Source organism: Arvicola amphibius, chromosome 17 (genome assembly GCF_903992535.2).
Source record: "Arvicola amphibius chromosome 17, mArvAmp1.2, whole genome shotgun sequence".
Lineage (NCBI taxonomy): Eukaryota > Metazoa > Chordata > Mammalia > Rodentia > Cricetidae > Arvicola > Arvicola amphibius.
This window is the reverse complement of record NC_052063.2, coordinates 3,576,039-3,600,948: the sequence shown is the minus strand read 5'-3', so window position 1 is coordinate 3,600,948 and position 24,910 is coordinate 3,576,039. Positions and strand designations below refer to the sequence as shown.

The 24,910-nt window shown below is 48.3% G+C and overlaps 1 protein-coding gene across 23 annotated transcripts in view; it reads right to left on the bottom strand.

Moving 5' to 3' along the window:
- Nucleotides 1-24,910, bottom strand: part of LOC119803435 (tetratricopeptide repeat protein 41-like) — a 51,213-nt gene that overhangs the window by 23,804 nt on the left and 2,499 nt on the right. For 9 of the 23 annotated variants that reach the window (XM_038314750.1, XM_038314748.1, XM_038314744.1 and 6 more), the window contains exons 2-9: nucleotides 23,118-24,084; nucleotides 17,393-17,597; nucleotides 12,807-13,021; nucleotides 6,922-7,082; nucleotides 5,511-5,952; nucleotides 3,011-3,250; nucleotides 1,463-1,661; nucleotides 1,252-1,293 (exon numbers count right to left, since the gene is read on the bottom strand). In XM_038314750.1, coding sequence (XP_038170678.1) covers nucleotides 1,252-1,293; nucleotides 1,463-1,661; nucleotides 3,011-3,250; nucleotides 5,511-5,952; nucleotides 6,922-7,082; nucleotides 12,807-13,021; nucleotides 17,393-17,597; nucleotides 23,118-23,910 — 2,297 coding nt within the window. In that variant the 5' untranslated portion in view covers nucleotides 23,911-24,084. The other 14 variants (XM_038314749.1, XM_038314751.1, XR_005283646.1 and 11 more) reach the window with 14 other exon arrangements.

Sequence of the window (24,910 nt, the reverse complement as noted above, 5' to 3'; positions counted from 1 at the left end):
CAGCTCTATTTTGCCCCGCCACAGGCCCAAAGTAGTTTCTTTTTTTTTTTTTTTTTTTTTTGGTTTTTTGAGACAGGGTTTCCCTGTAGTTTCTAGAACCTGTCCTGGAACTAGCTCTTGTAGACCAGGCTGGCCTCGAACTCAGAGATCCGCCTGCCTCTGCCTCCCGAGTGCTGGGATTAAAGGCGTGCGCCACCACCGCCCGGCCCAAAGTAGTTTCTTTATTAACCAATGATAATAAGACATGTTCACAGCATACAGAGGGAAATCCCACATCACCAGCTGAGCTATATTCCCATGACATACAAGCATCTGTGTATGTGTGCACATGTGTGCATATGTGTGTGTGCACATGTGTGTGCACATGTGTGTGCATGCATGTGTGTGCATGCATGTGTGTGTATGTCCCACAAAGTTTAACTAGGGTTGCTCGCATAAGCACAAGTGGCAGGAACATGGGCACCTTATCAATGACTATACCACTGAAAAAAAAATGACATCCCTCCCCCAAAACCATTGACTGCCGAAAGCCTGAGGGAAGACAGAGACCACCCTACCATCCTCCCCCCCAATTTATAAAGAGATGTTGATGGCCCCAACCTTGTACAGACACCACAGGTGCACAGAGTGCTTGTACAATGGCTACATGGTGCCCAGATGTGCTCTGGCTACCCATGTCCCCATCCTTGGCCCTTACATCCTTTTTCCCCTCCCTCCCTTACTATCCCCAGAGCCTTGTAGGACAGCCAGTCCCATCCACTTCTTGAAGCTTTTTGGCTGTCACCAGATAATTATGAGCCTTTTTCTCTTCCGTAGTAAGAGTCAGTTCTCCCCAACTACCCTGGCTCTACCTCCCAGACAAGGGGGTGCCTCCAACTCGTGTGCTTGCAGTTTCACACGAAGCATGGTCCCCCGAGGATGGTAACTGTCTGGCTCCACATCTTACCCCTCCGCCAATGTGTGGAAACTGAGAAGGGCTTAGTGCTGGGTCTTAGTCGAGAGCTAGAACAGGGCCAGGGGCCAGAGGCAGGTGAGACCTCAATAAACTGAGTTAATGCGTCAGGACACAGGAGGGAAGTTGAGAAAGGAAGGGAGAAAGGACAGCCAAGAAAAGCAAGGACAAGAATCCCACCACCAGCATGGCCCGCCGGCCACCAGCATGGCCCACTGGCCACCAGCATGACCCCACTGGCCACCAGCATGGCCCCACCGGCCACCAGCATGGCCCCACCGGCCACCAGCATGGCCCACCTTCGATCCTGTCCAGCTGTTGCCTTTGTCTCTATAGAATGCCTGGAAGAACACACACGGGACTGAAGGAGGAGAATGCGGTAGTGACGGACAGATCATCCTGGGGGGATTCCACATGCAGGTCCCACACATGAATAAATGAACGCTTTGCACAGGGAAGCCATGTTGCTAAAGTGACGTCAACATCCCATCTGAAGCTAGCAGGACTTACCCGGGGCTGGTGACAAAGCTGCATAGGCCTTCCCAACAGCCGCTCATCTTCATGTGCCATGGCAACTCCTGATATGCTCTCCAGAAGACGGTTTGCCGCTGGAAGTACCTTATCAAGACCTGGTGGAAGTGCGCCTTCTTGTGGTTTACCATGTTCTGGGGCACGTGTGCGCTGCTCTCTCTGACCGGAGTGATTACACCTATTTCAAAACCAATTGCAGCCTCACAGTTCCAACTTTCTTAGGGTATGGAAACGCTATCGCAAAAATATGACAACTCGGGGCTGGAGAGATGGCTCAGTGGTTAGGAGCATTGCCTGCTCTTCCAAAGGTCCTGAGTTCAATTCCCAGCAACCACATGGTGGCTCACAACCATCTGTAATGAGATCTGGTGCCCTCTGGGGCGTTTGGGCCATTTCGTCAAAAGTGTGCACATATGTTCTGGTGACAATGAGATGCTTATGAGACCCATGGAAGAAACAGAAGACTCTCCCCCGCCCCCTCGCTACACAGTGAAGGCTTTTCTGTGGGTGACACATTGAGAAAGTAAGGTAGGAAGTGGGAGAGAAAATAAATGGGGCAGATAATAGTCTGAGTCCAGACTTGGAAGTGTTAAGCACAAAGGCTAAAATTACCAATATTTTGGGCTGGGGTGTAGCTCATTGTAGACTGTGTGCTTAACACACACGGGCTCTGGATCCAATGCCCAGCACACATGGAAAAGGATGAGGTTACGGGATGCTGCAGATAACACCGAATTTCATTTGTTCTTTTTACAAAATAGCCTCATGAGGAAGAGAAGGCTAAGAATCCTCCAATGACAAGGGAAGCTACTTAAAAAACAGAGACCAGGGGACTGCTCTCCTCCAACTACACAGGGATGGGAGGGAAGGTCTGGCCTGCGCTCACACACTGTAGCACACTTCTGGGGACAGACTGAGCCTCGAACACCTGAGACCTAGTGAGCCTCATACACTACACTGACAACTGCTGACCTTCGGAGAACAAAGGCTCATTACGTCTGCCTTCGGACTGAGGGCCTGGAACTCTAATCCAGGTTGAGAAATGCCAGAGGAGAATCATCTTAAATGTTGCATGGCCACACGGTCATACAGTCCCAACCAGCAAAGGACCTAGAAAACTGTCATTCAAACAGCTGGCTGCCCCGGAGATTATGGAGGTAACAGATGTGATGCTATGCTTATACGAGCTCTTATTGCCCTCAAGGTAAATATCACCATTATCCTTATTTTGCAAGTGAGAAACAGAGTTTAAAGGAGCTAAGCACATTGCATAAGATCTATCGGTTCTGTAAGATTCCAGAATCATCACTTGTAATTAAAAAATCATTTTTAGAAGATGACATGGTAGTTTTCCGGAAGGAGCTGAGAGGGACCAGTCTGCTCCCTGAGGGAAACCCCTGGAGTGCTCAGTCACTGAAGTCAGAGGTCTCCTTTAATTTATGCAACTGGGGTCCTGCATATTCCACCAGAGGAATGCCGACGCTCCCTCCCTTTGGCCCCGGGGCATCCTCATGTGCGGTTCCTCACCCAGCAGCTTGTGTTCCACTGCACACCGCAGGGACTGGTGCCAGAAGCAGAGGAGGCCGTTGGGTTTCTCCTGGATCCAGTGCTTGGAGGCATTGCGGAAGGCTGCCCAGTGCACCGAGGTCACTTTTTGGTGGTTCCTGTAGCCCAGCATGTCCAAAATCTGGAGCAGCTCATCCTCAGCCAGCCCGCAGTGTGAGATGCACAGCAAACACAGCACATCTGCCACCCAGCCACTCAACCCTGCGCAGCCGAAATGGTGGGGACAGAAACACAGGAGAGTGTGAGTCAGTGAGAGTGGGCATGGCTCCCTCAACCAAGATATATACTGACAAAGGAGTGCGCAAGTGACCAAAGTCACCCAGGAGGAGGTGCTGAGAGGGGATCTGAGCCCAGCCTACCTTCAGAGCCCATGGCGTTACCCACCGGGTAACAGCCAACTCTGGGACAGGTGCGATCACCCTACTGAGCATGCCGCCCAGTGGTGCCAGTTCTGATGCAGGTACCTGCAGAAGTGTTTCCTTCACACCCACGGGTACCACCAAACGGCCCTTCAGCGTCTGTCCTGTCTCTGGTTTTCTATCTGCCAGCTAGAGTAAAACCAGATGGCGGAGAAACGAAGCACCATGATCCACTGCCTTCTCTAGAATGAAGGAACCTGAATCACCTGCTGTCTCCGGGTAGAGGTGGGTCTAAAGCCCAGCTGATGAAGCTTCCCCTGACCTTGACTGAACTCAGCCAGGCTGTTCCTAGACCTGTGGTGGAGCTCCCCAGACCAGTCGGGATGGCTGGCCGGTGCTGGGAAGCTGCAGTCCCTGGAAGAAGAAGCCTGGGCTTTACTGCGCAGTCCAGGGACGGGGTTGCACAGACTGGGTCCGATGGCCTGTGTGACTCTTCTAGGGGACCCCACTTCCACCTCTGCGGAGGTGGGGGATGGTACGGTAAGCTTGAAATCCATTCCTCGATAGAAATGCAAACCGCAGAGCAGAAGATTGGGTGGGACACGTCACAGAGCGTAGCGGTAATCAATGCATCCTGTACTCCCCATCCGCCTCTCCATGCCCATTCCAGTCTAGGCTCCACGAGGGAAGGGAAGACTGATGTAGTTGAAACAACACGAGGAAAGCCTGTTTCAAACCAGACTTTACAGGCCTACCGCACAGACAAAGGCTGGAGAGGAAAAAAAAAAAAACTTCCAAAGTCTGCTTGGAATTCTAGAATACGTCGTTTACCACAAACAATCGACTCACAAGATGAGCTAACAGTGCTACTGGCTTTTTTTTCCCACCTAGGAAGAAAGCTGTTGCGGAACGGAGAAAGATTTAGGGGAGAGCTGATAGGAAGTCAAGACTCAAGAAGTCGGGTGTGGGGGCACACGCTTTTAGTCCTAGAACCTGGGGGGCAAAAGCAGGTGGAACTCTGTGAGCTGTAGTCCAGCCTGGTCTACATGGCAAGTTCCAGGCCAGCCAGAACTACATAGAGGGAGCTTGTCTCAGAAACAAAACAAAAGCCGAGTTGAGGCTTTCCGTGTGAGGATGAGGGACTGTACCAGCAGGGGGCAGCAGAGACAGACTAACCAATGTGGATGAGGGACTGTACCAGCAGGGGGCAGCAGAGACAGACTAACCAAGAAAAGACACTGCGCTCCTTGGAGAAGCCAACCCAAGGAGGTTCACCTGGGATCGTTTCCACAGCAGAAGACTGTGCAGGGCAATGACAACAAAAGACACCCGGGCACCAAGGTTCCATCCAAGGGAAGCATGGAATGTATTAGGATTCTTGCCAGACTTAAGAGGCCCCATTGGCTGGAGACATGGAGAGTATACCTGAACTACTAGATAAGCTTGTGCCAAAAGTACAACCGTGGATCAAGAGAGCGGTTTATATTGAGCCCTGAAAAGCCCTAGATTTGTGCCTAATACAGTTCTCTTTATGGTCAACATGTACCTCTTTAGGCAGAGTCACCACATTTGGCCATAAGAAGATGAGTTAAATATGAATTTTAGATGAACTAATTTTTAGTACCGATAAGCCCCCATGCAACATCTGGGACATATTTATTCTGAGAAGTGCTTGTTATTTTTCTAGAATCCAATAAGTGATCGAGTGCGTCCCACGCAGTATCAGAGACATGTTTCTATTCGTAATATTATTTTTTAAAGATTTATTTATTATCGGTATGAGTCTGCGTGAGTTTATGTGCACCATGCGAATGCAGGTGCCTGCAGAGGCCAGAAGGGTCTCCAGGAAATGGAGTTGGAGTAACTGTGAGCTGCCTGAAGTGCATGCTGGAACCCAAACTCGGGTCCTCCGCTGAGCATTTCTCCGGCCCCTGGAATACCACTCTTTTCTTTTTATATCCCCCAAAATATTATTTGCTATCGATCTGGAATTCAAATCCAATTAAGTCCTGTGTTTCCTCTGACAATTAAGTCTGTGTTCCCTCCCGAGACCCTTCTCCTGAGCGAGCGGACGCCCACCAAGACATCCAAACTGCCCAAACCTTTTCCTGCAGCCACCGTGTCTGATTTCGCCTCTTTGTGCTTCAGATTCCAACCGTAATCTTCAACCCAGCGTTTCAGAATCAGCTCCCAGAGCTCCGGGATGGAGGCCACCTCTAGGTACTCCCTCAGACACTGGAACTCATTGCGGTAGATCCTGCACTCCTGCAGCTCGCTGGCGATGATGGTGAGCTTTAGGGGGTTCAGGTTCGGCTTCTTCCTCAGAATGGGTTTGCTGTGCCCAAAGTGCTCTCTGTCAGGCGTGGAGAGATGCTGTCTGAAGATGCTGAACTTCGTGTCTTCGTCCCCCGTGCCCGAGAACTCCACAATCCGCACATCAGGGCGGGTGCACAGCGATTTGCAGGACAGGCTGGAGGAGACGGTGCTCAGAATGAATTTGCAGTGAGGGGGGAGGGAGCGTGGCAGCCACGAGAAGTCTTTCGCCTGTGGGAGACATCTGAAAACTTGAAAGACCTTAAAAGTACGTTGCTGATGGTTTTCACACTTAGAGAGGATGGGATATTGGGTGTGAGTACAGGGCCAGGGCGGGTTACGTCACCAAGAGTGACTCGGATAGAAAACCATTTGGTAGTAAGAAATACAAATTCATACAGAGTAAAACTATTTGACCGATACATCTATGCTGAATCTAACAGTGCAAATCTGGACTCTTAAAAACAGGTTCCTACAAACAACTTAATAAAATCTCAAACCTCTGAAGAATCACCCACAGTGACATCTAACAAAGGAACTCTAGCAAAGGGCAAACTGAACCTGCTTAGTAAAATAAGAAAACCCTGTTATATTTTTTTAAAAAAAGTTACTTTTTGCAATAAAACTATCATGAGTTAAACACCTAATATGATCTTTTCTTGATTGTTGTTAAATTTTTAATTACACTTTCATTTCCTTGTGTGCACATGTATAGGTGCAGGCAGGTGCCGTGGCACGTGTGGAGGTCAGAGGACAGCTTTGGGGGTCATCTCTCTCCTATCTGTGGACCCCAGATATTCAGCTCAGGTTGTCAGCCATGGCAGCAGGCATCCTTCCCACTGAGCCATCCCACTGGCTCTGTGTGTCTGGATTCGGATCCCACCACTTCATTATCTTTGAGCCATAGACAACACCTAGCATCTCTTTGACCTCTCTCCCACCAAGGATGATGAGTAGTCTCTTTCTGGATGTCTGTGTATACTACAGACCTTTGATTCTGAGACAAAAAGAGTACTTTGCTACATTTAAATCTGGTACCCGCCCATGGTAATGCCTGGTAAATATATGTCTAATAAAATACAAGGCAATATTTAAAGTCAATGATGGATATACCTAGGAACACAACGCAATAGAAACATATTAAACATAAAAATTGGGGGCTTTTTTCATAAAGGAAGTGTAATTTTTAAGAGCTGTTACCTTCTGACCTGAAATCCCATAAATGCCAATCAGCTCTTCAATCCCATCGAGTACAAGCACGCATGGCTTCAAGCTGATGGAGGCAAGGAACACTTCTACAAGAAGCGGAAAGACCAAGACATTCGAGTCTTCATTAAGGAAGTCCATTTCAATCTGGGGACCTACAATACAGAAATCTCAAATTAGGTGAGAACGTTCCGGTCACGGCTAGGATGTGCTGATGGGCTGGGGGGCAGGGAGGCTGAGCATTGAGTGCTGCTCACAGCTGTGCAGTGGACACGGGCACGGGCGTGCCTGGCTGGCTTCCTCGAGACATTCAGGCCAAAGCGGTTGGTGGCATTTGTCACCAGGTGTCTCCAGTACATTTTCAGGATTCCATATGAAAATAGCATGTGTTTGTGCGTGTGTGTGTGCGTGTGTTTGTGCGTGTGTGCGTGCGTGTGTATGTGTGTCTGGAGGCCAGGGGTAAGTGTCTGGTGTGTCCTCCTCAATTACTCTCCACCTCAGCTTTTGAGACAGGGTCTCTCTCTGAAACTGAAGCTCACTGCTGCCGCACCAGCTGACGGGTGAGCTCCACAGACCCCTCCTATCTCCACCTTCCCAGGAGTCCAAAGTTCTATGGGAGTTTGATACAAAACCATCACAATGAAGGAAAGCTCTGAGCAGAAGACATTCTAGTAGGCATAACTATTTTTTCTTAAAATTATGTTAAAGATAAAGATAGTAATAAATTATGTTAAATAAATTATGTTAAAGATAAAGATAGAAATTGATCCTAGATAGTTCCCTTTGTTGGAAAGACCCAATCTGTCTCTATGAAAGGTCTGATTTAAATGTTGATATCTCAAATTAAAATTTTAATTTAATTGAAATTTAGTTTAAATTCCCATTTAGTGACTTACCAGTAGGCAGACTTGGTTGCTCTCTGTGTGTATGCATGCTCCTGTGTGTGTGTTCACGTGTGTGGAGGCATCATTCAACACAAGTTTGCTCGGAATCTTCTACGCCTGCACCAGGCACTAGGTATATCAATGACCAATAAAACAGACATGACCTCTAAACTCACAGGGCTTGCAGAGGGAGACAAACACTAAAACAAACAATACTGGGACCTTCGTGAGTCACCTGGGGAATGAAGAAGGAGAAGTCCCATCCACAGGCAGCACCATCAGGTGCGGCTGGGACTACATTGGCTGTCAGTCAGGGAGCCCATCAGCCCGCTTACAGAGGGGTGGCCCGTGAACAGACGCTTAAGGAATGAGTTCATCAGCCGAGGAAATCGAGATTAGTGAATGAACACAGCGATGGGTCTACTCCAAAGAAAGCAAACTTGTGCAGCAGAGGGCAAGAAGCCAAGCCAGGAAGTGATCTTGGCCCAGGGCACAAAGCCCGTCACCAAGCTGAGGCTGTCTGCCCATTTATCCATCAACTCATGGGCAGGTTCTCCTGACAGCCGTGCGGAGCGATACTAGCGAAGATCAAGATCTTCCAAAAGACTTTCCTTCGCTGCCTCTCGGAGGCCACGCGGGGCAGCACTGAGTTTCAAAGTCAATCGGAGTCCCAGCTTCGACTCTACCCACGTGTCGCTTGGTGATGCTGCCACTCTGAGCCCTGGTCTCCTTGTGAGGATGCTAACGCTAGTTAAGGGCCTAGAACAAGGTGCTGACTAAGCTCTTAACCCAATGCCCGGTGCTCAGGGAGTCTTCAATCTGTAGAACTCGCCTTTTGGGACTGCCACTCGATACTATGGAACGTGGTGGAAAGGAATTGCATCAAGAACAAAGCTTGAGGGCTGGAGAGATGGCTCAGAGGTTAAGAGCATTGCCTGCTCTTCCAAAGGTCCTGAGTTCAATTCCCAGCAACCACATGGTGGCTCACAACCATCTGCAATGGGGTCTGGTGCCCTCTTCTGGCCTACAGGCATACACACAGACAGAATACTGTATACATAATAAATAGATAAATATTAAAAAAAAAAAAACCCTCAATGTAAAAAAAAAAAAAAAAAAAGAACAAAGCTTGAGAAGGGACGCCAGCTGCTAGCAAGGTGGGAGGGGACAGGATATCAGGAGTTCCTGAGAGTGGCCGTTCGCCTCCACCAGATACTTTGTCCTGGAAGGCCCAAGCTGGGGCCAGAAAAACAGACGGGTCACACATGGCAGTTGTTGTCCCAGGGAGGAAGAGTCCCTGCTCACATCTCACTGAGAAACCGCTTGCAGGTGCAGAGAACAGGGGTGCGTCTCGGGAAACCGGGCCGAAGTGGCTGAACCTGCAGCGTGCGCTGGCGCTCTCTCAGCCGCACGTCTGAGCCCACGCCCACCTCATCCCGGAAACCAGCTGAGCAGTGAAGCGCGTGCAGCCCTGAAAACGCCGCACAGCCTCGACTCTAATCAGGCTGCAGAGGCTACCGGGCAGACTCCCAGGGCAGCCTCTCTGCGCCCGTACCTAGAAAGGGAGGGGGAGGGTCTCCTTCCCTTAATCGTGCACCCTGCTGCTTCTTTCTCCAACCCAGGGAGGAATACTAATCCTACTAACAAATAACCGCAGCAGCAAAATAATAGTAGGGGCAGGGTGCCGGGTACCATTGTCAGTCCTTCCACGTTTACCTTTCCTCTCGCACGCAGCCTTAGGGGGTAGGTTTACTGGTGAGAAACTGGGAAGAGAGCTTGAGTAAACAGTAAACTACTCAGGAGCGCTCAGGCTCAGCCGGTGGGTCAAGTCCAAAGTCTCCTCTCCCGCCCCGCCCCGCCCCCCCCCCACTCCACGCTCCCACCCCCGCCTCACACGGAGCTCACACGGAGAGCTGTCTGGTTTACCCAGGCTTTTCTGAATCCGTCCTGCCGCCGCCAGACTAAAAGGCTGCTCGTCTGAAAGACAGCAGCTGTTTTTATTGGGCCTTTCCTGAGTCCCAAGACACGCTCGTTAAAATAACAGCTCACTTCGGGGATAAAATCATAATTGGGTGTGTTCAGCCAAGCTTACATCATCAGCTGCCTGGCCCAGGCGAACACCTAGGGGATGTGCCAGAATAGACCTAGGAGCCTACTGAGACGGTCGGTCACACCTGCTTCTGCTGACTCTGATGTAACCTGCTTTCCGGCCCCGGGAAGTGCAACCAGAAAGAACTCAGCTGTCCACACTCACCCTGCCCCCACGTGGATTGTATGAACGCTTCCAAAGACACTGTGAGGGACCTCAGATTTACTCAGGACCTAGGAGCACACACGGGTGGACACACGGGTGGACGGCAAGAGATGAGCAGTGTCACCAGCAGGCACAGTCAGCCTCATGTGAATACCCGCACAGTGCAGACACAGAACACTTGTACCCACTACTGTTTATCAGTGCTTACGGGACGCCAGGCTTACACCGCACCCGAATGCCTTTGTCTTGTACTTTATCCTAGCTAAGCCTCTTAAATGCCTAAAAGATACTTTTCCTTTGATACCCACATTTGTACACATAGAAAAACAAAGCTGGGTATGGCAGGCTTGTGATTGGAGTACTTGGGGAGCTGGGAATTCAAGGCCAACCTTGACCACACAACAAAATTGAGACCGCCCTGAGCTACAGAAGACCTGTCTCAAAAAATAAAAATAAACAAAAAAAACAACTAGGAACCAAGCCACAGGAAGTTAAAATAACTTACCCAAGGCCATAGGACTAGTAAGTCGTAGGTGTAGGTTTGAATACAGTTCTCAGGGTCTCAGGACAGGCTGAATTTAGCACAGGCCTCCTGACTGCTCTCACTGTGGGAACAACACACCCTGCATCCACAGCAGAACCCTTGACTTCCTCCAAACCTGCTTTCCCTCCCCCATCCCACGGGCACTGCCTGTCTCGGTGAGCGGCCCTTGTCTTTCATTTAGTTCCTTAAAACCCAGAAACAGGAATTGTCCTCAGTTTCCCCTTTCCTTCAACCCACATCCAGTTCTTCAGCAACTTCTCAAACTACCCACAACCCTCAACCAACATGTCCGTCATCTTGCTAGGACCCGTTCAATAACCAATGATAAGTGTCCCTCCCTGTCTGCGGGCTGGCTTCCCTGCGTCCATTTCCCATGCAGCGAGTAGTGCCATCCCCTGCTTAGAACCTCCACTACGTTCTAGCTACAAATAACAGAACGCACACCTGACGTTCTGCCCTACACAACTCCCTCCCAAATGAAGCAGCTCTGGGCTCACTTCCTGCTTTGTCTGAGAGACAGCTCTGGAACTATAGCATGACTTGACCTTTCCCCTTTGCCTGAAATGTCCTCCCTTCTGGTTTCTATCTGGTTAGCCTCTACTGAGATGAGGAGGAGGCTACCTGTCCCGGCAGCGTCATCCCTTCCGTGGGGAGGGGCTAGTCTTCCAAACCTGCCTGATATTTTATGCGGCCAACTCCTTGAACGGTGGTGGAAGCACAGGCCTCCGGTTTGGAGGGACAGGCATGCCTCTTCCACTCCCCCCCTTTCCTCTGGCCCAGCCGTTCTCAACGTGGGGGTCGAGACCCCTTTGGGCAGTCAACCCACCTTCCACTGGGTTGCGTATCCGATAGTTAACATTACAGTTCGTCACAGCAGCAAAATCACAGTTATGAAGTAGCAACAAAAATAATTTCATGTTCCACACAACACGGGGAAGTGTGTGCTAAGACCCCAGCGTCAGGGCAGGTGAGGACCCTGATCCAGCCCCAGGCAGAGGCGGGCCTTTCTAGAACAGCCTCTGAGAGGAAAGACTCTATTTCCTCCAGGCACCACAGGGATGAACGCTGCTTGCTACTCAATCAAGAGACACGGAGTTGACTATCACCAGGAAGGAGAGAAGCTCTAGGAAGAGAGAAGCAGGATATGGGGGTGAAGCCATAGGATTTACTCAAGACAAGAGAAGGCCAGTCCCAAGGGAACTGTTTCTTTCTCTTTCTTTTCGTTTTTGGTCTTCGTTTTGTCTTTTGTTTTACAAGACAGGGTTTCTCTGTAGAACTTGCTTTGTAGACCAGGTTGTCCTGGAACTCACAGAGATCTGCTTCCCTCTGAGGGCTGGGACAGAAAGGAGTGGGCGGCGACACCTGGCCCAAGAACTGCTCACTTCTAATTCAGATGGCACTTTAACAATTTTTACATGAATTATCCTTTGAGTCATGATTTTATTTTCATGGGAAAAGGACACAACATTTTTAATGATTTTTCTTTTTTATATTAAGGTTCACGCTTGTGTCAGAATCAATTTTTTTTTTCTGGTCTTATGAACTTTTGGGTTTTAGTTTGACAGGTGACCTGAGGTGATTAAAGCAGTCATATTGTTATTTATAAAAAGTAAAAGTGGGGGCTGGAGAGATGGCTCAGCAGTTAAGGGCACTGGCTGCTCTTCCACAGGTGGGTTCAATTCCCAGCATCCACAAGGCCACTCACAACTGTCTATAACCCCAGTTTCAGGAAACTCTGACACTCTTACACAAACATACATGCAGGAAAAACATCAATGTACATAAGATAAAAATGAATATATTATTATTATTATTATTAATTTTGGTTTTTCAAGACAGGGTTTCTCTGTAGCTTTGGAGCCTGTGAACTAGCTCTTGTAGACCAGGCTGGCCTCGAACTCACAGAGATCCGCCTGCCTCAGCCTCCCGAGTGCTGGGATTAAAGGTGTGCACTACCACTGCCCGGCAATAAATTATTATTTTTTTTAAGTAAGAGTGATGTGCAGAAAGACTAGCAGGGGGGCAGGGAGGAGGGTTTGTGCTGTCCCCCCTGCCTATGAGGCTGGCTCTGTTACCATGGGGAGGCAGGGAGGAGGGCTTGTGCTGTCCCCTGCCCGTGAGGCTGGCTCCGTTACCGTGGGGGGGGGCAGGGAGGGGGGCTCATGCTGTCCCCTGCCCGTGAGGCTGACTCCGTTACCGTGGGCTCTGTGCTGCAGCTCCATGATGAAGTAGTGGATCACGGTCATGATGTCACTGCTTTCGCACGTGCTTCCCACAAAGTATGGGATCATCAACACTCCGGGATGTTTGTTTCTGAAGTCACTGACCCAGTTGGCGATGAGAGTGGATTTCCCACAGCCGCGTTCCCCCGACAAGAGCAAAATCGACTTGTAAGTCGGAAGGGAATTTACTCTGAAAAACAGAAGGGTAAGTGGCAGGCATGGATATTTACCAAGAAAGGGAAGGAGAGGAGACATTTTCCCTCTAAGAGAGGTGATGCTCTGGCCTAAGTCGGGAGGCTTCAGGAGGCTTCAATCACTCCTCCTCCGACCTGCAGCTTTGTACGACACGAGGTTAGTAGAGTAGAGACGGGAACTTCGGAAGGCTCCTGGCTAGACAGACCCTAGGACTGTCCAACGTGAGCGTCAAGTACGGTCAAGGGCTCAAGGTCTAGAGAGAAAAGGTTACCACCCCGGTCCGCCATCCTGTCTGTCTGCTCTGTCCATCCCGCTGCCACCAGGCTGTCCTTGTGACGTAAGTCACACTGGAAGACGAGGAGAAAGAGGAGCGCGCCACACAGGAACGCTCGCTCATCTGCTCTGAAACCCACAGACTGGAATTCCGAGGAACCCGCCACCGGCATTGCTGACTGGGAAGTACTTGCACTTTTGCCAGAGTGTGTGAACTAGCAACGTTGCCTAAACAACTGTTGTGTTCTGGTGCTTAGTTGTCACTGTATACGCAGAGGTACCTCTGGCCTGTGAATATCGTGACAGAGACTCTAGCCTTGTGACTTACACCTACTTTATTTTTTTTTACTTCTTTCTTTTTCAGACAGGATCTCACATTGTTCAGGCTGGCCTCGAACTTTCTAAGTAGCCAAGGACGGTCTTGAACTCCTGACCCTCCCTTCTCACCTCCCCGGTGCTGGGATCATGGGCATGCACCATCACCTCAGACTGGTGATTAGGAAAGATTCGTGTGTATCAGCTAGGGTTAATGGTGCTGACTTGTAATCTCTGCTACTTGGGATCCTGAGGCTGAAGGATCGATCACAAGTTGAAGGCCATCCTAGATACTATAGTGAGACCCTGTTTCAAGAAAAATAAGGAAAAAATGCCTGGGGGTGGGTATATAGTCCAGTAGTAGAGTGCTTGCCTATCATACATGAGGTCCCAGTCATACAGAATATGTGTGTGCCTGTGCTGTGTGCGCGTGCGTGTGTGTGTGCGCGCGCCTGTGCACATGTGTGTGCGTGCGCACGTGTTTGTGTGTGTGACGATTTTCCACTGACAGTGAATATCAGGATGGATTATCTTACTGACTGGAACAGCCCCTGACAACAAATGACTGACTGACTGACTGAAACGGAGCACGGAAACCAGAAGTCAAGTTGGCGGTGTCAGAGGACAGCTTAAAAGGCTGAAATAGGGCTGGAGAGACGGCTCAGCGGTGAAGAGCACTGACTGCGCTTCCAGAGGACCCGGGTTTGATTCCCAGCATCCACATGGCAGCTCGCAGCTGTCTGTAACTCCAGTTCCAGAGAATCTGACATTGTTGTACCAATGTGCATAAAATAAAAACTCTCACGTGGGTCACTAAAAACCCGCCACTTTGCAATAATTTTGTCTTCATCGATATAAATTGGGAATCAATGCTCTATTACTTAAATTTCTTCATTAATAATTTCCTTTCTTTTTATTTATTTATTATTTATTATTATTTGGGGGGTCGGAGACAGAGTTTCTTTGTGTAGCCCTGGCCTGGCAGTCCTGGAACTCACTCTGTAGACCAGGCTGGCCTCGAACTCACAGAGATCCGCCTGCCTCTTCCTCCCGAGTGCTGGGATGAAAGGCGTGCACCACCACTGCCAGGTTTTCACTGGTAACTTTCAAAACTGGGATTTGATTTTGAGTCCTTCTTCTACCTCTGCCATCAGCCAGGGCAAGCTTGTTGAAATATGTCATCTAGGTGACCTGTGAGACCAGACAGCCATCGGTTGGTCTCCATCCCCGCCCTTTCCCTGCCTGGCATCTCTGCTGTTTCTCTAGCCTTGGGGCTTCTGTATTTACAGTTCTGTCTGGAATGTTCTTCCAGGTCATGTTTCCACGTTTGCATAGCGGCTGCCTCACTCATTAGTTACCCACACATCACTTCATCACCCAGGGCCTTCCCTCGCCCTATCTGCCGGCCCCGTTCATTTCAGTTTGCTCCACTGGCCCTTGAAGACATGGAGCACACTACACACTTCACACATGCTGCTTAGTCAGTCCCTGTGCCCAGGATCCAATGCCGCAGGGGCGGGGATTTTGGCTCTTTTGTTCACTGTAATATCCCGTGAGTCTGAAAACTGTGTGTGACACCAAGCAGGTCAAATCAACGAGTACAAACACATATGAGATGCATCTGTGTAAACAGAGACAGAGTCGTCATGGACGACAAATGGAAACCTTCTTACTAAATCTCTATTGCTAGAAGGCTGATGTATGACCTGGCATGGCGGCACATGCTTATGTCAGTACTCGGGAGACACGGACGGGAAGATGGCCAGAAGTTTAGGGCCGACCTAGACCACAGAGTGAGTTTGAGGCCAGCCAGGGCTACACAGAGAGATTGAGTCTGAAGGAGTCAGAAGTAAAGAAAGAAGTTGGTATTGAGGTCATGCTTTACACCTTAGAACAAGGAACATTCTTGTATTGACTTACACACAGTGTTCAGGAACACGCAGTACGGGGCAGTGATCCAGATGGTAAAGCAAACAGAGACCTAGGTGTTTCCACACAGTTAAAAGACTAACTAATCATTGCGCTCTTAATGGGTCCAATTTAAATTCTTCAATTACAACAACAACAAAAAAAACAATGACCTATTCAAAAACAATAAAACACTGAGAATCTACAAAGCAAAAATGTTAGTTTTAAAGTACACTGCTGATTTCATTATACAAGGATATATAACCATCACCGCTACTTAACTCCAAAACGCATCCAGTATCCCCAAAAACCTCTGTCCCCTTAATAGTCGCCCTCCTTTCTGTCCCCACTCTCTCTCAGCAGAAACACCCTGACTCTCTGCTTCTGCCGACTCACCTATACAAGCCTAACATTGTTAACCTATGTATTCGCCTACAGTCTTAAAAGCGTCGGCTGACTCTCACGCTGCCCTGCCGTAACCTAGCACGGGTACCCAGATCCACCAGAAAGTTCGGTGGTCGCGCTGAGGGGCCTGCCATGGGAGTATTGAGCCTAGGATAGGAACTAGGATAGGAAGGCCTGCCGGTGCCATCCCGGCTACTGCAGCCTTGTTCCAAATCACAAAACTCTTACAGAATAAAGGAGACCTACAGGAAGAGCTAGAGGAGGAGCTGAAAATAATGTTCTACGGAGGCTTCCTGTCTTTAGAAACGAGACTTGGAGGGATGCCATCCATAACCCCAGCCTTCTATGCTACCTCATCCATCGGCGCCTGTGGGTGGGAAGCGGGTCTATGAGCACCACTGGTGGAAGAGATGAGGGGGCTGGCTGTTCTGTGCAGGACACCTGATAAACCAAAAATGACTGCATGCATCGCGTGTAATAAGCTGATTCCTTATCAACCCAAGTAACCCTAATAAGTGCTTGGTGAACATATCGATACAATTTATACTGACATAGGTGGAAGCTCTTTATAAATGGCATAATATCGTTCATTTCCCTTAGTTTCTTTTGCTTACGGTCATTCCACAATCCTCAGGGATCCATTAAGCAAATGTTGATGAATGAGACTGAAAAGGACCGCTCCTCGGCCCTTCAGAGCCCCCCTTTCACCTCAAGAGCATGTGAAATACAGAAAAGCTTCAAAAAAGCAGAATGGCTAGCTTTGGAGCCTGTCCTAGAACTAGATCTTGTAGACCAGGCTGGCCTCGAACTCACAGAGATCCGCCTGCCTCAGCCTCCCGAGTGCTGGGATTAAAGGTGTGCACCATCACCGCCCGGCTTCTGAAGCACAGCTTCTACGGTATTTTTCTTTTTTTATTCTTCCTTTAACCAAATTTTTAATTTAAATTTTTGCAATTTTTAAATATTAAAATATAATTACATAATTTCCCCTCCCTCTCATCCCATGCTCCCCATCCTCTTAAGTTTATAACCTCTTTTCCCTTCATTATTATTGTATTATATTTATATGTATATACATGCATAAATATGTAAGTATAACCTGCCGAGTCTGCTTAGTGCTGCTCATACGTACTGTGACTTCAGGGCTGGCCACTGGATTAGATAACTAATTAGAAGGCTCCCCCCAGGGACTAAATCTCCATCTCTCAGCAGTAATTAGCGGCTTGGAGTTCTTTGTCTGTGAGTGAGGTCCCCCGGGGATGCCCCTCTTCCACATTAGAATGTCTCCTGGTGTCACGGTTCAGGGCTGGTTGCGGCAGCCATACCGCTGAGGCACTGCCTGGGTAGACTCTCACAGGGTCTTTCTGACAGAAACTTACTGGAAAAGGAGGCCAGAGAGTCTGGATTTGGAGGCTCACATTTACCTTAGCCCCGTAAAATAAATGAGGATTTAGGAACCTCTTACCTGAGGATGGAGTCTAGGCCCGAACCTGCGGGAGCATTGCCGGAGTCAAGCCCGGGAGCACTGTCGGAGTCAAGCCCGGTATCTTTTAAGGCAAATTTTTCCAGGATTTCGAAGGTCCTGTTGGACTCCTTGGAGATCACAAAGACTTGCTTGCACTTCTCAGCGAAGTCTTCATGATACAAACGCTCAAGACTGTGTTTGTAGTCTCGACGGTGAAAAAGAGAAGCCAGGTATTAGATTCGTAGTTTCGCATCTTCGGTTCTGTGTGCCTCTTCTAAATGCCCAGGAAGGGAACCCGCCCTTCCGTGTGTCTGTACCGCTCTCTCTCTATGGTTGTGCCATATTTTATAGCCCAACGTATATAATAGTGAAAACAACCATAGTCCAGGGGTTCTCAACCTTCCGAATGCTGCAGCCCCTTAACACAGTTCCTCACGGTGTGGCAACCCCCGACCATAAAATTACTTCGTTGCTACTTCATAACTGTCATTTTTCCTCTGCTATGAATCATAGTATAAATATCCGATATGCAACCTCCCCAAAGGGTCACGGCCCACAGCTTGGAAACCACTGCCATGGGCAGACCATGTAACCTTCCTCGTGCCATTTGTACACGGAATCCAACTTTCATGACCTGAGAGCAGCAAGGGTTAAAAGCAAACTTAGACTTGATACATACATTCTGTTTTCTAGTCAAACTGCTAGCTAGTACAGAGGTTCAGTTTTCAGGCATGTGTGTACATGTATGTCCTCCAGGGCAGAGATTGGGGAGTATAGCTTTTTCTTCTTCAGGTAAAATGTTCCAACATGGACGATAGCCACAGGCATAGATGCAGCCTTGCCATGAGGTAGTCTTCTAAATTCTGGTAAATATGGAGGGCAAGACAACTAGAAGATCTCTAATGCTCATTCCGGCTCCAATTTGCTTCAGTTCCAAACCCACTGCCTGGTTAGGGTCAGGGCATTCTGGCCTACCAAAATACCCTCCTGTCTTTGAAGAGATGTATATTCCCAAACTTATTCTGCTTGCAGACGTGTGAGGTGGGGAATGAAGGAGAGTATCAATAAACGAAACAAAACATAGTTGGTCTGGTAGATTCCCAAAAGACACACCTTGTACTTCCATGACTAACTGAGCTTTCCTGGGGTTGAGATTCAGCCCAGAATAGACTTAGAAACCAGTTTGGCCAAGACCAGCTCTAAGATCCAAGAGCTTCAACAGAATTTAGGAGGACCTTACAAGTCTCCTGAATTAACATTAACCCACCACTGCATCAGTTTCTCTGTGAATAGTAGAAGTGCTTGACATTCATTTTGAAAGCTAGCTTACAAAGAAAGGGGTCTGTACAGCATTTCCATCCATGTGTCATGGAGCTTCTAAGAGTCGAGTCCACGCTGAAACAAGCTGATCAGCGTGAGGATGAGGAAGGGTCTGAGAACGAGAATATAAAAATGTAGATTCCAAAAATAGGAATGTAGAAATAAAAAAATATAAAGTTGTAAGCCTAGGAGAATGAGAACAGACGGTCAGCAGCTTTCTCAGCAGCTGGAGGATAAACTATTAACAGTGGGTTACTCCGCTTTACAACAAGGCCAGAGCATCTCTCTGCACAATGAGAGCTAGCCCACGGATATGAGCTGAGTCAACATTTAGGAAATAGATAAATGACCTCTGGGTTATGCATTACCCTTGCTATGTGAAACTGGCAGCATCAAAGGGGAGAGCACAGGGCTTCAGAAAACACTACCTGGAAGTACCAAGGAAGACAATAGAATAAGTACAAACACTGGTTTAACTGAGAAGCTCTGTTAATGGAGACGGTAAAGTAGGACAATCTGTATCTGAGTTTTACCTTGAGATTGTAAAAATTTCTTTGCTCAGACCTAATGCTTGGTGCCCCTACTATAAAAAGGTGGGTTCAAGCCAGGTGGTGATGGCGCACACCTTTAATCCCAGCAGTTGGGAGGCAGAGGCAGGCGGATCTCTGTGAGTTCGAGGCCAGCCTGGTCTACAAGAGCTAGTTCCAGGGTAGGCTCCAAAGCCACAGAGAAACCCTGTCTCGAAAAAAATAAAAACAAAAACAAAAGTGGGTTCAGAAATCGGCCTCTGCCACAGTCTTACAAAAACAAACAAACAAACAAACAAACAAACAAACAAACATCTCTGGCTGTGGTCTCAGCTAGTTGATAAGCTTTTTGTGCCCATGGAGATTTTTTATTTTATTTTTTTAAATTTTTTTCCTGGATTCTGATTTCTGGACTAAGTTTGCTTCTGGGTTACTAGACTTTGGGGGTCTATCTCCATTTTTGCATGACCCCCCCGGACCCAAGAGATGACATGTGCAGCTGACCCAGCCACCACACGTGCCTGCACATACATGAAGACGCGCACACACACACACACACACACACACACACACACACACGTATATACCGACAACTCTACATTGCTTTTCAGCGGCTACCAGCTGACCAAATGGCTTTCTATGGCCCTGGCTGTAGACTATGAGAGCCTCACTCCACTTGAGTTATTCTTAAAGGGGCCCAAAGATCCACAAGGAAAGAATTTAACACCTGCTTCCAAAACATTTTTATAATTTATATAATATAAATAATTTACATTTCTATTATTGAATTATACATTTATAATTTATATAATATAAACAATTGATATTATAGAACCCATTATGAATCTTCTTATTCATTTAGTGTATATAAATCCATTTAAGAACAAAGCCTGGGGGCTGAAGAGATGGCTCAGCAGTTAAGAGTGCATACTGCTCTTGCCAAAGGCTTGAGTTCAGTTCCAAGCACCCCCTCAGGTGGGTCACAATTACCTTAATTTCAGCTCCGACACCTTCTGGGGTCAGAGAGCACCTGAACTCATGTGCACATACCCCCACATGCGTACTCACACATACGTACATACATGTAATTTGAAACTAAGAACGAAACAAGAAGAAAGTCTAAAGTAAGCTAATCTTTCGATAATATTCAAAACCAAGGGCTAATGAGGCCCAACAAGACCTGAATTTATCCCTGAAAGAAGGAGAAAAGCAATTCCTCGGTGCTACCCTCCGGCCTCCACATGCCCGCTGCAGCACAAGTGCCCTCTACATGCACATCAAATGCATGCATGCATATCCAGAACATCAAAAACTAACATAAATCCCGTAACGAAATAATGTGGCCTTAATCCAGACATAGAGAAAAGCCCAATTCTTTTACATACTAGCGACTGTTAATCGGGTAGGTTTCAGATTGGGATCAATAAAGGAATATTAACTAATATGAGCCACGGTTTGAGCTCTAGTCGGATGCAGGTACTCTTCTGATCCCATCTGTTGTCATTCATCCTTTGTAAGAATTTCCTGGGCTAACACGTTCTGGGCACTGTTTAGATGCTTCGCTTTTTTTAAAAAAATTACTTTTAAGCCGGGCGGTGATGGCGCACGCCTTTAATCCCAGCACTCGGGAGGCAGAGGCAGGCGGATCTCTGTGAGTTCGAGGCCAACCTGGTCTACAAGAGCTAGTTCCAGGACAGGCTCTAAAAAAGCTGCAGAGAAACCCTATCTCGAAAAACCAAAAAAAAAGAAAAAAGAAAAAAAAAATTACTTTTATACAAGAAACCAGTGCTTATCAACAGTAACTTGCAAACTCAACAGCTTGGAACTGGAAGCTCTAGGACCTAGCACAGGCCTGGACCGAGAGTCCGAAACCCTGTCCCCAGTTCTCACTCTTCAGCTCATGACTGCTCTTCCAGATGTAAGATTAGCTCCGCAGAACATCACATATTTTTTTGGCCCCAGTGACTGAGTCAAATACAAACATATGACCCAGCTCAGGTGCTCAGAGACAGGGGACCCCACTCTAAGACTCAGCGTCAATCCTTCTGGCTTTGAACCTGGAGCTGCTGCAGTCAGTTTTCCTTCCATAACGGGGAATTCAAGGCATTGAGCCCACATCAGCACAGCAGATCCCAGCTGAGACCCAAGCCCAGGGCTACCATTTGAGCACCAGGATGAAGCCTACAGGAACCAGAGCTAAGCCCTGCCTCTGCAATTCTGTAAGCAAGTTTTAATGCAATAGGATGGAACGGGGCCCAAACTCTGCGAGCCTCCTTTTCTTTTTTTTTTTTTTTTTTTTTTGTTTTTCGAGACAGGGTTTCCCTGTAGTTTCTAGAGCCTGTCCTGGAACTAGCTCTTGTAGACCAGGCTGGCCTCGAACTCACAGAGATCCGCCTGCCTCTGCCTCCCGAGTGCTGGGATTAAAGGCGTGCGCCACCACCGCCCGGCAAGCCTCCTTTTCTATTGAAATCACTTACAACCAAAAGACTGACGGACTGACGATGTTCTTTTCTGGGGTCCCTCATGGTTTGGCTGACAAACAGCTTCACATCACCAGCACTTAGAGCCACCACGTCCCCACCTGTTCCTAATCACGTCATAAGGTCTCTTGACTCTCTGGTCCCAGACAGGATCTGAGAATGCACCATCTACTGTGGCGTTGTATGCCCACATTCACTAGCCCTTACATTAGAAACTGCAACATTTGTGCATCGTTCCTTGAGCGTGTGACCAAACATAGTCATCTTCTTACCCGTAAACATACCACATGCATGTGGACATTCCTCCTTTCGTGCTATTTGACGAGTTTTCCGTCCCGAAGCCTGTCTGGGTGAAGAACCCCTGCTGCACTCTTAAGGGCTGCTGGCTTTTCAATCGTCCACGTGCACATTCACAGGACATTATTTTCAGAACACTAACATAACCATTGTTTTGAGGCGATATGATGTGGGGCAGGGCTTCTCACTTTAGCTTGCATGCAAATCTCCTAGTCAGCTCCCTAAAGTGCAAATTCTAATCCAGCAGACCCGGAATGGAATATTAGTTCGTTCGTGGATTCCACGGAGTAGTAAATGATCCGCAGATAAGGATGTGAGAATCAGAGGGGCCTGACCCAAAGACCTGGATGGGTCCCTTAGGAGTCATGTGTCACTGGGAAGACACTTAACCATGGCACAGCCGTTTTCACGTGCTCATCGGCCAGACCAGAAGGTTATCCTTCAAGAGCTACACCTTAAAGGTTAAATGTGACACTATGCACACATCACTAGACAATAAAGGATCCTTTCCTAACTGTGGCACACTGGCATTTAGGACCAGACAGCTGGCATCGTGGAGGTCTATCCTGTGCAGTTACGTCCCCAGCCTCTACCCTCTAGACACAGGGCGCTTTTCTTCACTTATGATAACCACGATTCTCTGCAGATGAGACCAGAGGGGACAAAAATCGAGCCTGGGTGAAAACGCCCCTCTAGACCTACACGCGGATGCCAGTGTTCTGGGTCTTCTCTGCTCTAACTTCTAATAATCTCCAGATGCGTGAAGAGCTCTTCCCGTCAGTGCCAAGAGTCTGCTTGCAGAGCACTCAGGTTCAGTTCCCAGCATCCATTGCTAGACCACAGCTGCTTAGAACTCTAGTCCCAGGGGTTCTGACACTTTCTTCTGACCTCCTCAGGCTCCTGCATGTACACAGTGTGTATGCGTGCACTCAGGCGCATGCACAAACACACACACACACACACACACACACGCACGCACGCACGCACGCACGCACGCACAGACGCATGCGCACATTAAATTTTTTTTTAAATTCCTTCTCCAGAAGACCCAGGAGACACTGATTGCTGACAGCGGACCTGGCCATCTCTACACTTACTGACCTATGTTTTCCATGATCGTAGGGGCTGGGTAGAGCTTTTCCACAACAGCTGACCAGTCCTTGAAAACCATCTCCCCCAACTCGTCCAGGTCTCTGTAGAATCTGACCTGAAGCCCTTTACCAATGATCTTAGCCTTCAGTTTCCCAACTCTCAGCTTTTCCTCTTGGCTCATCAGAGAAGCTGGGGACCGCTCTTCCTCCTCCTCCTCCTCGCTGAAAGTCCTCAGCAGCAAGTTCGAGGTCCGGAAGTAGAAGAACTGAAATGGGGATTCCTTCCGAAACGCCGCCTGCATGATCTCAAACTCTGTCAGGCTGCAGGTGGGAGTCTGCAGGACCCAAGGGTAGCCATTTTTGGCAGCAATGTACAGATTTTGTTCCCCCTTGGTCAGACTTGTGAAGTCCTTGACCTTGGTGAACATGAAGGGAGTGTAGCCAGGCAGGAAGTCCCCGTAGGTCTGCCCCAGCAGGCAGATGAAGAAGGGGAAGCAGCTCTCCACGTAGTCAAGGCACAGCTTCAGGTTTTGTGAGTGGAGACAGGCATGCTGGCGGACCAGGTTGGCGGTGAAGGACTTCCGGACCTTCACAGCGGACCACCTCAGGTCCACAGCTTTGAAGTAGGTGCCCCGGGGGCTGCAGAAGTCATTAAGTCGCGGGAAGATGATGTTGGCCAAGAAGTCTCTCTCTTCTTGGAAGTCGTCTAGAGTGGAGCAGATGTACGGTCGGATGGGTTTCTGGAGTTTTAAGATGGGTTGGCTGCTGTACCTCGCTCCAGGTTCTCTTGACTTTGGGTTCATTTTAGCAGCTTAGGGGTGACGTCGCACTTGGAACAAGACAAATTGTAGCCTGGCTCAATGGCCAAGGTCCATAGCTTGAGTCTCCTCCTCAGCTGTCCTATTAACAACCAGTTAGCTTTGCTGAAGTCGCGTCTTGAATTAATTGTGTCCTGAGGAAGAGATGCCGCAGTCAATCTAGTTTAAGGAAGGGCAGAGAAGGGCAAACAGATTTATTTTAGGATGACCGACAGTTTGTGTCCTCCCCTCACTCCCCACAAACCTTTACCTGAAGAACTAACAACGCGTAAGACAAAGGACACAGAGCTTCCCTCCTTCCCCAGAGTCCAGCCCACCTTCCCAGGTCCTCCGAACCAACCGCTACTTCTGCCTCATAGAAAGATAAAAACCAAGGCAGGGTGACAGAGAGAAAAGGAAGGCAAGTCCACAAATGGACTCTAGGAGTCAGGAACTGCAACAGCCAAGAGGGCTCATGATGGGGCCAGAGCAAGAACGAATATAGGTATGAAGTGGAGGACAGCGTGGGAGGAAAACAGGCCAAAGACCAAGATCAAGAATGTGGCGGGTGGCCAAGCAAAGTCTGTATCCTGGAACACGTTTGGGCTCTGTAGCTCCATCTTCAGTTCTACAAGCTCACATCCACCCCACCTACTGGAATTAAATCCCACTGAGCTAATGGAAAACACTCCAATGAAGCCACAGCTATATACCTGCAAGGGCTAAACATAGTTACAAAAACTACTTCACCGTTCGAGCTTTTTCTCCATACACCTTACTTCCAGGCTAAATATTACTTTTTAAATTATATTTATTCCTTTATGGTAAAACATGTCAGAAGCATAAAAGAGTTCCTAAGATTGCCTAACAACATTTAAGCCCATGCCTTTTTTTAAAAACGTAGGAACTCTCTGCATTGGATTGCTTCAATAATCCCACGAGAGAGAGAGACCACCACCCTACCACACAGATCAAGAAGCAAAAATTTGGACAGGATAAGCAACAT